This window comes from Ostrea edulis, chromosome 1, assembly GCF_947568905.1.
Source record: "Ostrea edulis chromosome 1, xbOstEdul1.1, whole genome shotgun sequence".
Classification (NCBI taxonomy): Eukaryota; Metazoa; Mollusca; class Bivalvia; order Ostreida; family Ostreidae; genus Ostrea; species Ostrea edulis.
Genome location: NC_079164.1, coordinates 39,055,519 through 39,068,529, shown reverse-complemented (window position 1 = coordinate 39,068,529; position 13,011 = coordinate 39,055,519). Strand labels below are relative to the sequence as shown.

At 33.5% G+C, this 13,011-nt stretch overlaps 1 protein-coding gene across 1 annotated transcript in view; it reads right to left on the bottom strand.

The window, feature by feature from the left end:
* Positions 1-2,058: 2,058 nt before the first annotated feature.
* The window catches only part of LOC125657614 (uncharacterized), a 72,162-nt gene continuing 61,209 nt past the window's right edge, over positions 2,059-13,011 (bottom strand). Inside the window, exons 5-6 of the mRNA XM_056148207.1 lie at positions 4,876-4,965; positions 2,059-3,746 (exon numbers count right to left, since the gene is read on the bottom strand). Of these exons, the coding sequence (XP_056004182.1) occupies positions 3,415-3,746; positions 4,876-4,965 (422 nt within the window). The 3' untranslated portion in view covers positions 2,059-3,414. The remainder of the gene's footprint in view (positions 3,747-4,875; positions 4,966-13,011) is intronic.

The window sequence follows — 13,011 nt, the reverse complement described above, 5'->3', positions numbered from 1 at the left end:
CCTACAAATAACAATGACAATCCAAGTCACTATTGATGCTTAGTACCTGGGTGTAGATTAGATGGAAGGGAAAAAAGGCGCATTTAAACTCGTATCCTTGGATGCAAGGCGTAAAATTTTACCGATATCCTCAAGATATTCCCTAGATTTATTTCCCTCGCCAACTCACATAGTCTGTCTCAATAAGTAGGTCCAAATGAATGAAAAATCGAAAAATCAACTTTGATGTTATTCATGATATCATATGCCATTTTATCTGCCCGGTTTCACAGAATCTGGAAGTAAAAGATTTTCTACAACACTTAATCCGTCTTTGTGTAGCACCATGCTGATTTCAGGTACATGTACCTCAAAGATGATTTTTAGCTGCAAAATGTCTGTTACCATTAGGTAATATTAACATACTCGTTAAAATAAATTAGTCAAAGTTGATTTATATCATGTTTATCTTATTTCTTGGTTATACAAATACTTTTCGATAAATTTAATGTTTTGAATACACGATATGACGAAGAGCTTGGATAAAAGTATACGACATGTGAGTATTGTACATGTACGAGGAAAATTTAACTTTAAATAATCGTATCAATTCATATTAATGCAACACAATCGGAAAAGAGAAATTAAAATTAGATATCATTTTCAATGTTTATTTCCATAATGTAGAACTTCTTGAACCAGAAAATGATAATTTTAAGTCCCAAGTAGAGTATTAAATTTATCTAGGGTACGTTGACATATTACAATAAAGGTCAATGGTCACGGACATGTCAGTATTTTGGACCCGATATCAATTTTGCAAAATATGCCTCACTGTCGTTTTCCTTTAACCTTTCTATGCATGCCTTTTGAATCTCAGATGGGGATTTCCCCATTGGCATGCTATTTTGTTTAATGGTTCAATTCTGAAAATAAATGTCCGTTACCATTATTTAAAACATTCGTTACCATTGTTCTATAGGGAATTGGCGTGTACATAACAACAAAAATAAATATTATGTATCTCTTCTGTCAAAAACACTGATATATAGCTATTTTTCCAGTAATTCATCAATATAGAATGGTACAGTTTCACTACCGGGCACGAAGAATACAAAACAACAACAACAAAAATCATTATTATTGCATAAGGGTATTTTTGAAATGGTTGAATCCTTGTCAAATTGCAATAAAAATGTGTGTATACCTTTACTTTTATTTGAATTATATACATTGGTACACAAAACAAATTTTTACTGCTTTTAATGAATGTGTAATGCAATATAATTTTTCTTGAGCCTTCTTAAAATGTTCGTTATTGTGGGTAACGAACATTTATCGTTTTTATACTTACCCATTTGTTACAAAATCGCTTGTCATGCGTCATCACTGAATTCAGTCATAAAGTAGTATTCTCAGACTAACAATACTTATATATATATATATATAGTGTATATTTGAATTGTACTTAAATGAGCATGTGTAATAAGAGCACTTACCTATCTATTTCATGATTGAAATTACCCGTGGTATCGCTCTTAAGTATATTATAAGGGTAAATTTTCATCACATGGCAATACTACGTCATCAATTCTGTCGTTTAGTGTCATTTATGCAAAGCTGAATCTGGTAAAGCTATGCCAAGAGCAAGTTTCGTATACATTGGTAACGAACATTTAAACCACGAACATTTTTATCACAAAAGAAGTAAAGGAATTAGAAAGAAATTTCGATAATAAAAAACATATTGTTTGTGTTTTCATAATTAACAGTACAAATAAATTTAAGTTTATAGTAATCAATAAATATCCTCTTTGAATAGTAAAGTCTGATGTATTGTTTGGTGATGCATTTACAGGGTAATTTTGTTTCATGTCTTAGGAGAGGCAGAGATTGACCAATCAAAATCTAACAATAAAATTTCAGCCACGCAGAGCGTCACTCTGCCTCTTCTCCTATCTACAGCCTTGGGCGACGGACGTTTTTTTTTTCAAGTTTGTGAGTTACCTCCTTCCACCCCGCCTCCGCCAATTTTGTTGTTATTTATTTTTGTAAGCGTTTTCAGACCCATTTTCATGATTTTTCGGTTAAGTCTAAGTTCTAATTACTGGAAATTTTGATTATCTCCATTTACAAAATTGGTTTATATCTCATATTTATATTTTGTGTCTGGTAAAATTATATGACATTGTTATTAATACTTTTGATAATTAAAACACAAAGGTGGCAACACACGACAAACTGTTTTACAGACTTATTGTTCATGGAAGAAGGATAAGACATGGTTTTTGTTAGTGATGAGAGGATTATAAAAACAAAAAGCAATTTAATGGGTTATTGGGATATCAAAAGACTTATTGCATTGATATAAAGGTTTATTACGATTAAAGATTAAACCGATGATTCGCGTATAATTTGTTAAACTCGGTGGTAACGGACATTTTAATTTGATTTTTCAAGTTCAAACACAAGTAATTTTTAAGTGCGTCAAGTCATGAAAATAATGTAAAAAGACTTGACCACTCATATTTGTTAGTAAATTTTGTATCCTGGTACTGAATAATTGGTTAAAATGTGATACATGTTTAAAAACTGATAAATTAATAGTACTTTTGGATCCCAATAACGAACGTTTTTTATAAACATAATTAACATACAGGCGACAATACTATTTTCAAATAACGAACAGTTGAATTTGACACATATATTAGTATTTTCTCCTTTTATTTAGTATTGAATAATATCGAAGTATATATTTCTAATGTCTACCAACTTCATGCTATCTACTAATAATGTAGTGGTTCCTTTGTCGTCCTTTATAACACTGATGCAGACCGAGACATCACATGGACCTACTTGTTAAGAAAGAATGATTATAATTTAATCAAATGCATTTTCCTATAAATGGTTGTAGTGATTTCTTTCTCTGAAAGATATAATTTTAATGCAGGACTTTGATAGTAACGATTGTGAGCGTAATTTAGGATCTGATTTTAAGTAGATTGGCTTGTTTACTTATAGCTGTTATTATATATTGTTACAAATTACGATCAACGCGCGATAAAAGTCAGAGTGGATCCGTATCTCGAAAGTCCCGTATTGAAAAATATTTTTCCCCAAAACGTGAACCAGTCCCTTTAAAGGATCTCCCATGTCAAGTATCACCATCCCCTTGCACAAAGGATCGTTTCCCTGATTTTCGAAAAAGAGTAGGCTCACTGGCGCCGCCAGGGAAACTCCAACACTCACGACCAAATATTGCTGAAATATTGGCAAAACGGCGTATAAAACCGTATATTCAATCGATCAATCACAGACATCCAGCACATTTTGCAGGTTAGACACTACTATGTAGACAAACAGTTATGAAATTGTACATTGCAGATACAGTAGCACACGTCACTGTGAGTCCTACACTATATTATGCAGTGTTGGTTAGGCTTTGCTTTTGCCTCGTTTTTGAATGAAGGTCGCAATATCTGATATGATAGGACAGGAAACGATTGTTACTATGACGACAGTTCCAATGACCCCCATAGACACGGCACTACTTCTGCCCTCGTACACGCTGATCCTCTTACGAATTTCCGTGCTGGTCTCGGATTTGTTCACTGTTAGACTGATCTTCATGTTTAGAATACTTTGTAGAAATTCCTCCTCATTGACTTTGCTCGTTTGTACGGTCGTGGTGATGAGGTCATGATCTACTGTCACTGAACTGTTTAAGTTATATTCACTGCAGGAAAGAACACTGGTTCTAGTATTCTCTGAAAAATAAGGAATTGACGAGATATACAATCATTCTAGATACAAGTACTGGAATTAAATGTAACACATGAGGGGTAGGTTGCATTTCTGTATAAAGTTACGTTACAACACAACATAGCTGTACTTTGCTATCAAAATTCATTCCTCATTACTTATCACTTGATGTATGTCAATGCACTTTTAATAACAGTTTTTAGATGATGTTTAAATTAAAATGTTAAATGTTGATAATGTCACAATGTTTTATATAGCAAGTTACATTAAAAATAAATTGTGTTGCTCAACTAATCAAGTTGCATGTTTCGAAACAAAATTAAATAACTATAGCTACATTGTTGAATGAAGGAACTAAGTGCGTCAAATACATGTAGTTTATATTTTATAGATCTTATTAATGGTGTTAAATTTGTGCTACATATTGTAAGCTTTTATGAGGAGTTTAACTAAAAACGTACATAATGAAATTTTAATACTGTTGATATACATTGTATTCCTTCGCGTGTTTTCTTATACATATAAATCAATTTTCGAGGATCGTTCAAAATATGAATTACGATTTTCTCATTACGTAAATCTGGTGTCAGCATCCAGTGCTTTCTAAAACCTTGGCAATGGTGTCATATCTACCAGACAGTCTGCTGTTTTCTGTTCATCATTTTATCGAAAATTTCTACCTTAACCGCCCCAAAACGGTACTGAAGGTTATTTTTTTTGTTGGTTTTGAATTGCACTGATCTGAATATTTACATCAATATTTTGAGGGGGTATTGCGATCCGTCAAATGAAAAACAAACCACATGTTCATCTTAAAATAGCTTTGGATAAGATTCAAACCGTGTTCTTTGAGGAAAGATTATGAAAATGTTCACTTTGGAGGCCAAGCAATTTTTGCAACAGTAAAGGTAAAAAGGACGTGATATATCAAAAGGCCACATTAATACTCCCAACCCAAATAAATGATTTTTAAAAACAAACAAACATAACACAAAACAAAGAAAACGGAAATTTCCCACTAAAGTAAAGATAACGAACAGTGGTCATGCAATGGTTATGACAAATACATTTTACATGAACATAATTATGCGGATCACAAAATAAATACAGTGTATTTCAGTTTGGAGTTCTTACCTGTAATTGGTTGGTTTACCCCCGGACAGGAAGAAACAGGGTATGTCTCGGCACTGCCCTGTACTGCTTCCGACTTGTTATTGACTGTCACTGCAAATGAAATCGTAATCATGATAATGACACTCACTACAAATGGAATCTTGCAGTTATATTGTCGATCTCTGTGAAAAGGTGAAGATAACGAATATTGATCAATGTCATAACTTCTATAAAGAATACAAAATCAATAGCAGGACACGGACCCCTGAATATACCACAGGTGCGACCAGGTGCCGAGGAGGAGGAGTAAGCATCCCCTGTTGACCAGTCACACCCGTCTGATTAATTTGATGCGCAAATTAGAGAAAAACCAGTCCTTATTTTTCCTTAAATTTCTAAAAAAAAATTCAAGACAGTGCTAGCTACACCCCTGCTTACGAATTTCAATAGAACATTTATACAGTACATGTATACGAATTCTATCGCATGTAAACAAACAGCGGCAGCTAGACGAATGTCAAAGGGTGGACAAATTTCAAATAACTTTTCAGCTATTCCCATAAAACCCCATCTTACAATACATCATACTTGAATATCAATAATAGATAGATAAATAAAAATAGTTCAAAATTAATGATGAATTATCATTTTCCTATTTTCTGTTCATTCTGTACCAAATAATTTGAAAATCTGTTCTAATGTTCATACACACATGTTCTGTAACCTTGATGGGAAATCAAATATGTGACACCTAGATCTGGATAGGGATTTTTTTTTATTAGGCCTACTCATGACACTGTTGTTAGAGTCAATAAAAATTATGTTTGAGTTTTGGCGGATTACAAACATAATATATAAATATAGATCTATGTAAACTTATCAATATATGCTGAACTGTTGTTCTTTTGTCAGTACACATGTACCATTTTCCTCCCATTTCAAAAAATGCGATAAACGTTTGAGAAGCATACAATTTTATGTGCATATTTTTGTACGAATATGTTATAAATATTATGTGTAGGTACGTGTCTACTCGAGCCTAACGAAGCTACGCCCCTGGTTAGCCTATGTGCATGACGTGTTTTTAAATGAACTCGATTTATTCGGGTTCTCCAATCGAAGTAGGCCCCAGAAAAAATGTCACAATCCCAGAAGTTCCTCATAAGAAATGGTAGAGACATCCTTGATTTCAGATTACGGGATTATGTAGATTTTCTCAATTTCATCCCAGACTAGTCCCCTACACAATGCAGTCCGCCGTATAATCCTAAATCAGACTATTTCCTACCACATGCTGTCGAATAGAATACGGAGAAATGCGAATGACGTGAAGTGTTTTACAACAGTCGGAGGAGAGTGATGGGACAACATTTAATGGGAGATTTTTGTTTGTTGGTTTACATTTCATTTGAGAACACATGTATCACACTTACGTGAACATTTCATACAACAGACCATGGAATAAATATAACTTAGAGACAATGCCTCATCGAATTCTAACTTTTCCCCCGGGAACAATACATCCAATTTGATCAGGATGCAACCATTTTTCAATATCTAAATAGCCATCGGAAGTGTGGATCGAGTTCAAATACATGTCCTCTTTTAAAGTGTCCCAGATTTTAAAAAATATGTATGGCTTCTGTTCAAATTTTTTATGTGAACATCGAATCATTTAAGAGTTCAAGGTGTTTCATTTTACACTGATAGACTATTTGAGAGATATAAATAGTTATAAGTATTGAGATCATATGTAACTGATCATTCATCGCAGAACATATGTAGGAACTGTAAATAATTTATGAACTTGGGAATACTGTTGTGGTACACATGTAAAACAACTGAAATTACACCTAATATGCCGACATGCAGTCCATTACCAGCTGCATGATGTAGTTAACTCTCAAGAAAGAGAAGATTTTCGACAGGGACCCTAATCCATCTTGATGACTAACTTTAAAGAAATCTTCTCTCTGGATGAATTACTTTTGCCATTGAAAACTTTTCCTAGTACAGCAAATCCGATATCCTCGAAGTATTTTCTACGTAGATCCAACTACATCTCCCTTAATCCAGAGAGTGATTACCAGGCAATATATCATTTTCAAGCTTGTAGAGGCTCCTAAGATGTTCGAAACACCCTTGCGTAGGTCATACACAAATACGGCTTATAATGATATTTATTGCATGAAAAAGAAAGATAACGAACACTGATCAATCATAAACCCATAAAGTCATAAAGAATAGAAAGTTTAGAGTTGGGCAAACCCGGACACCTGGATATACCAGTGGTGGGATCAGATGTCTAAGAGGAGTAAGTATTCCCTGTTGATTCATCACACCTGCCGTGAATCCTCTATCTTGATCATGTAAACGGAGTAATCCGTAGTCAAAATCAGTATGTAAAGAACGACCCCAATTGGGATCATACACGTCAGACAGTATTCCACATAACGAAATGCTGTGTTTACAAATAAGATGATTAAAACGACCATGGAATTCGCGAGATGCTGACTTTTCGAGACTTCAACAAGACTATTTAACACCCTGTAACATCAATTTATGTGTCCCCTGTAACATCAATTTATGTGTCAATACATCGATAATGTACTCCTCAGATTGTATTATTTCAAATAAAGAGAACTTGCCTGGTAGCTATTGTACTACATATACATGTACTATTTGGGATATTTTACGGGGGATGGTTTTATTTGAGAAGAAAAGGAACTAACGAATTCAGGCCTACAAGATAAATAAAAGCAGAAGTTATGAAACAATGAGTTACAAAGGTTGCTGTGAGAATTCTTAGGGCTTTCCCTAAAGATGGCAACCAAGGGACATAACTTTTAAAATATGTGGATTCATCTATCATCGGATGAAAACGACTTTAATTACGGTCACCAAGTGCTTTCTAGAGACTGTCTGGGGGATTATTCTGGTTATCAAAAATGTAGATGAAGCATTGTTTACTCAATAATATAACGTAAATTCAGAGGTTTAATGGTTGATAATCCATATCAAGTACAGTTGTTCTTTGAAATTATGTGACATTTTTTTTAAAAGGCTTGATTGTAATGGACGAAATTTTATACCCCCTCATTAAAAGTTGTTTTGAATTAAGTATCACTGATATTAATCAATTACAAATTTGAATTCTATTTGGCATTCAATAAAACTTCAATAGTATATTTGCCAAACACTCCGAAATGTACGTGTGTAAAAGTGGGCGTCCTATAGTGTGTATATAGTTCTTTGCTTTAATGGAGATTTGCATGATTTCTGGAATTTTTATATAATTATCTTTTGAAATTGACAGGTTTTTTTGTTATAGAAATAAAAATTAAGTGAATTGGAAATATTTTACACAGGATATAGTTCGTATTTACATACAAATCTTGTTCGTCAACACGCTTGTCATAACCAGGAAACCACGTGCGAAGAGAAGAGTAAGAATCACACAGCATCGACCATTTAATGAGTTGTATATGAATAAAATAAAGTGGAAAATATTTCTCTTCTAATAAAAAGTGCAATTTATTTGCCCTTTTTTGCTTTTATAAGCAAGTTATATGATCTCTTCATCGGGCTTTGCTTCTTTTCTATGTGTATTAAAGTTAGATTAAAAATGACTATCAGATACAGTTCTGCATCTTTTTATCGTATAACAGAGACATATGCTCTGCTTAAGGTGACAAAATATATTCAGACTTAAATTGCAATGTTATTCAAATGAGAAATGTGTCGAAAGAGACAAAAATCAAACAACCGGGCAAGAACCAGCCCTATAACATAATAAGAAATGTTCAGTGAATAAATGTGCCAAGTGCATGACAAAAAGTCTTGTTTGCATAATTATCGGACTAAATTGCATTGACATCAAATTGCATGATATGCATGGTCGGAAAACATATCCTCATCTGATAGAAAATGACTGTACCACCAATTTAGGGGTTGATGACGATGGAGAAAGGTATGTACCGGGTATATATATATTTATCCCTGTCCATACATCTCGATTGAGTTTTATGTTAGTGCCTTTTGGTGCATGTGTCAGCCACTATACATTCTATGTAGAAATTAGTATTGTTACATTTGATTCACATGTGGATTAGTCTTTGGTAGTTAGCATATCAAGGTTTAGTTCTTAGTACTAGGTTATTAGACCCATAACGACGAAGTCGAAGGGGGCTTTAGGTTTGAGCTCCGTCCGTCAGTCCAGTTTTCCGCACTTTTTCTCTGTTCTTGCGAACATTTATTTTATATTTGGTATGTTGCTTTGCCATAACAAGTTGCAGATAAAGTTCGAATTTCGTCTCGGTCCGTTGATTTTTCACTTAGTTATGGCCCTTCAACTTAGAAAAATAGCATGAATTATCAGTTTTCCGGACTTTTTAGCTCACCTGATCTGAAATTTTTTCATACCTAAGATAAAAGGTAAAGATTCTTCTTGGTGTTTTTACAATGCTATCAGGGATTGGAATAATTTACCTTTAAATACAAAAGAGTTGGCAACTAAGCAAAGTTTTTAAAAAGCTGTAAATGCCTTATTAGCCAGCAAGGCAAGGGGCAGAACCACAAAACATGTACAATTTTGTTTAATACTTACTAGTATTTTTTTATCACTAGTATTTTTTTTTTATAACTTTAGTATTTTAGTATAAAATATGTCTGAAGCTTGTCATTTATCAAGGCATTATGCAACTATTAAATCAAAACCTGCCAAAATTCCAATTGTTAGTCATGTAATATTCTTTTTGTCTGTTGATCATATATATTGTATAAATATACGGACCCCATTGGAAGTAAGCTAATTTAAGCTTTTATGGGTTATCCTTAAGTTAAGATATCATCATATGTCATATTATTCATACAGTCACTTATTCTTTAACTGTTATAACTGCATAGTGCTATAGATTATGCCAGGTTTCAATTTGTTATTTTAAATTTACAATCATGACATTCTGTGATATTTTATACCTGAATAAAATGAAATGAAAAAAAGCTCAAATGAGCTTTTCTGATCGCCTGTTGTCCGTAGTCTGTCCGTAAACTTTTACATTTTCGATTTCTTCTCCAGAACCAATGAGCCAATTATAACCAAACTTGGCGAAAAGCATTCTTGGGTATAGGGCTTTCAAGTTTTTTTCAAATAAAGGGCCATGCCAACCTTCAAAGGGGAGATAATCACAAAAATAGGGTGGGGTCATTTAACAAGAGGTCCATGGGCCTAGAATCGCTCTTCTGATACATTGTAGAACAGGCAAAATTTTTCACTAATCAAGATTCATCAATTAACAAAGTTTGATGATGTTATGTCAAATAGTACCTGAAAATTTAAATGTAACTGTCCAAAAGTAGGTCACAGTGACCTACTTTTGGTCGACACACTGAAGACTCAAGATGCATCAACTGACCAGTCAAATAGTATTCAAATGTAGCCGTCAAATTCCAAAAGAAGGCCACAGTGACCTGCTTTTTTGGTCAACACACTCCAAAGACTCAAGATGCATCAACTGACAAAGTTTAATAATTGAAGTCAAATAGTATCTGAAATATTCAGATATAAATGTCAAATTCCAAAAGTAGGTCACAGTGACCTACTTTTAGGTCAACACACTCTGAAGACTCAAGACCCATCAACTGACAAAGTTTGATGATTGTAAGTCAAATAGTATCTGAAATATTCAAATATATCCGTCAAAATCCAAAAATAGGTCACAGTAACCTATCTTTTAGTCAACACACTCTGAAAACTCAACATGCATCAACTGACAAAGTTTGATAATTGTAAGTCAAATAGTATCTGAAATATTAAAATATAGCCGTCAAATTCCAAAAGTAGGTCACGGTGACCTACTTTTTGGTCAACAAACTATGAAGACTCAAGATGCATCAACTGACAAAGTGTGATGATCCTAGCTTTCATAGTGTCCAAAATATGCATCTAAAATTGAAAATGTGAAAGTTGAATGTCTGCAAAATTCAAAAAGTAGGTCACTGTGACCTACTTTTTAAAAAATAAATATGTTTCGAGGCCTCTAGACGCAACAACTTACAAGGTTTAATGATTCTAAACCTCTCGGTATCTGAAATAACAACCTAAAATGTATTCATAAATGATTAGCCATAAAATTCATAAAGTAGGTCATGGTGACATACTTTTCACATGACGCAGTTTAAGGTCCCATGATCCATCAACTGACAACTTTTGATGATCATAGGGTCAAAAATGTCCAAGATATGCATCAAAATCCATTTAATAATAATTACCTGCAAAATTCAAAAAGTAGGTCACCATGACCTACTTTTGAGACACCATGATATTAGGTCCTAAGATGCATCAACTGAATTTTTTTTATGATCCTACTCCTTATACTACATGTAAGCAAAATATCAAAGTTTTATCAAAACAAAATTTAAGGTCAATTTTGAAGTGACCTTGAGACCAAACCCTTTGCCCCAGGATGATGCCTTGAACAATTATTTATCTACAAGCTATCCTCATTCTTATGCAGAAGTTTGGTGTTAATTTGCCCGGTGGTTCTTGAGAAGATTTTTTAGCAACCACTACTTTTGTTTGCATTTTCCTAATTATCTCCCCTTGTTAATGGATAACAACCCTAGTTTTAGTATAAATGAAAGCTCTTGGGCCAAGAATACCCTGTGTCAAATTTAACAAAAATTTGCCAAGGGGTTCTTGAGATATAGCCCTTTTCCCAAAAATTTGACGCACACCGCACGCCAGACATATGGCCATATGATTAGCTCTTTGAGCCTTCGGCTCAGAAGAGCTAAAAATCTTCTTCACAAGAACCACTAGGCCAGAAGAGCTGAAATTTACATGAAAGCTTTCTTACATATTGCAAATTCATGTTTATTAAAATCATGGCCCCCGGGGGTAGGATGGGGCCACAATAGGGGATCAAAGGTTTACTTACAAATATATAGGAAATATCTTTTGAAATCTTCTTCTCAAGAACCACTGATTAAAGAACAAGAACCAACTACATGTATTCCCTTACACATTTTACCTTTACTAGATAATAAAACCAACAATAGAAAAATTTACAAAATATTGAATTCTAGCAAAGAAAAACCAACTGGACCAAAAAAAAAAAAAAATGGGATAAACAATTTGAAATATCTAGTGAAGAATGGAGAGGAATTCATAAGGATGTTTTTATGAACACAAAAGATAGTAAATTACAATGGCTACAATATCGAGTAAATCAACTACAAACACTTTTTTGAAAATGATTGGGAAATCAGACAGCGATTTATGTACTTTTTGTTTAGAGGAGAGAGAATCATTGGAACACATTATGTATGATTGTGAAAAAGTCGGTATTTTTTTTAAGAAATGTGCAATGTTGGTTTACTGAAACCTTTTCATTCAATATTATAACTGATAAGAAGACTTTTATCCTAGTATGTTCGAAAATTAAAATGGTAAACTTTGTAAATTACCATTTGAAACATTATATATACTGTTCCAAATGTACAGGAGATTATTTGTCATTGAGTAAATTTAAAGCCATTTGGAATAATGTATACAGTGGAAAAACAAATTGCAAGTAAATATAATTGTACAGATCAGTTTGAAAAGAAATGGAAATTATTTGAAACATTGGCTCAAGTATAACGGAAATTATGTTAAAACAAAAATATCCTAAAATGCTTCTTTTTTAATATTATATACACTTGTTATAACTTATTTTTCTTCGTACATGTACGAGGTGAAGTAAATGTATATTCAATCAATAAGTGTGTTTAAAGTAGTATTTTTAGCTCACCTGAACCGAAGTTTCAAGTGAGCTTTTCTGATCGCTTTTTGTCCGTCGTCTGTCTGTCTGTCCGTTTGTTAAACTTTTCACATTTTCGACTTTTTCTCCAGAACCACTGGGCCAATTTCAACCAAACATGGCCAAAAGCATCCTTGGGTGAAGGGCTTTCAAGTTTGTTCAAATGAAGGGCCATGTCCATTTCAAAGGGGAGATAATCACAAAAATAGGGTGGGGTCATTTAAAAATCTTCTTCTCAAGAACCACTGGGCCAGAAGAGCTGAAATTTACCTGAAAGCTTCCTGACATATTGCAGATTCAAGTTTGTTCAAATCATGGCCCCCGAGGGTAGGATGGGGCCACAAGGGGGGATCAA